Source organism: Acanthisitta chloris, unplaced genomic scaffold (genome assembly GCF_000695815.1).
Source record: "Acanthisitta chloris isolate BGI_N310 unplaced genomic scaffold, ASM69581v1 scaffold1982, whole genome shotgun sequence".
Lineage (NCBI taxonomy): Eukaryota > Metazoa > Chordata > Aves > Passeriformes > Acanthisittidae > Acanthisitta > Acanthisitta chloris.
Genome location: NW_008658644.1, coordinates 50,964 through 52,061, shown reverse-complemented (window position 1 = coordinate 52,061; position 1,098 = coordinate 50,964). Strand labels below are relative to the sequence as shown.

Sequence of the window (1,098 nt, the reverse complement as noted above, 5' to 3'; positions counted from 1 at the left end):
TTGCTTCATGTAGTTCATCATTTTCACTTGTAATGAATTACTTGAATCTGCAACTGGCTGAAAGCCTCAATTAATTTTTTACACTTGTCCCATAATAAAGCAATAGTCTAAATTAGTATTTAATTTACTTACAAGAGTGTCACTTTTTGTGCAGAACAAGCAGAATTGTGTGTCATTGACAGGGCTGTTAGCCCCAAAGCAGCAGCTTTATGGCGTGCAGAGAATGCAGCTTGGAGCAATGATTACAGGGAGCCACATTGGGGGAAGACAGGAAGGGTGATGTGTGCTCAGGATGGACCAGAGAGCACTCTCAGGGATGCTCAGCCCCTGACACATGGGATTCTGTCTTGTGCACCCAGGGTTAGACCGTGTTGTCTACTGCTCTGGTGTTCCCAGCATAAGAAGGGTGTGGAATTCTTGGAGCAAGTCCAGAGGAGGCCACAAAGTTGCTCAGGGGACTAGAGCACCTTCCCTGTGGAGACAGGCTGAGAGAGTTGGGGCTGTTCAGCCTGGAGAAGAGAAGGTTGTGTGGAGACCTCAGAGCAAACTGCCAGGATCTGAAGGGGCTATGAGGAAGCCAGAGAGGGACTCTTTATTAGGAACTGTAGTGACAAGACAAGGGGAAATGGGTTCAGACTGACAGAGGAGAAATTTAAGTTGGATATATGCAAGTGATTCATCCCTGTGAGGTGCTGAGGCACTGGTACAGGTTGGACAGAGAAGCTGTGGCTGCTCCATCCCTGGGAGTGTTCCAGGCCAGGTTGGATGGGGCTTGGAGCAACCTGGGCTGGTACAAGGTGTCCCTGCCCATGGCAGGGATTGCAGTGAGATGGTCTTTTAAGGTCCCTTCCAACCCAAACCTTTCTATGATTCCATGATTTACGCCCCCAATGTTGGCCGAGTGACCCCAGGCTGACGTAGGCCTGCCCTCCTGCCCCTTGTCCTCCCACACCTTGGCTGATGGACACCTTCTTCTGCACCACAGGTCCAAGGGAATGGGCAGCAGAGTGTGGAGAAGGCCTTGAAGCTCTTTGCTCAGCTGATCAACAACAAAGTCTTCCCGCTGACCTTCATCCGGAGGCTGGAGCTGCAGCGAAG

At 50.6% G+C, this 1,098-nt stretch overlaps 1 protein-coding gene across 1 annotated transcript in view; it reads left to right on the top strand.

Annotated features, from left to right (window-relative positions):
• The window catches only part of LOC103812158 (plexin-A2-like), a gene marked incomplete at its 5' end in the record, with an annotated part of 32,741 nt that overhangs the window by 13,634 nt on the left and 18,009 nt on the right, over positions 1 to 1,098 (top strand). Inside the window, 1 exon segment of the mRNA XM_009085167.1 lies at positions 986 to 1,067. Within this exon segment, the coding sequence (XP_009083415.1) occupies positions 986 to 1,067 (82 nt within the window).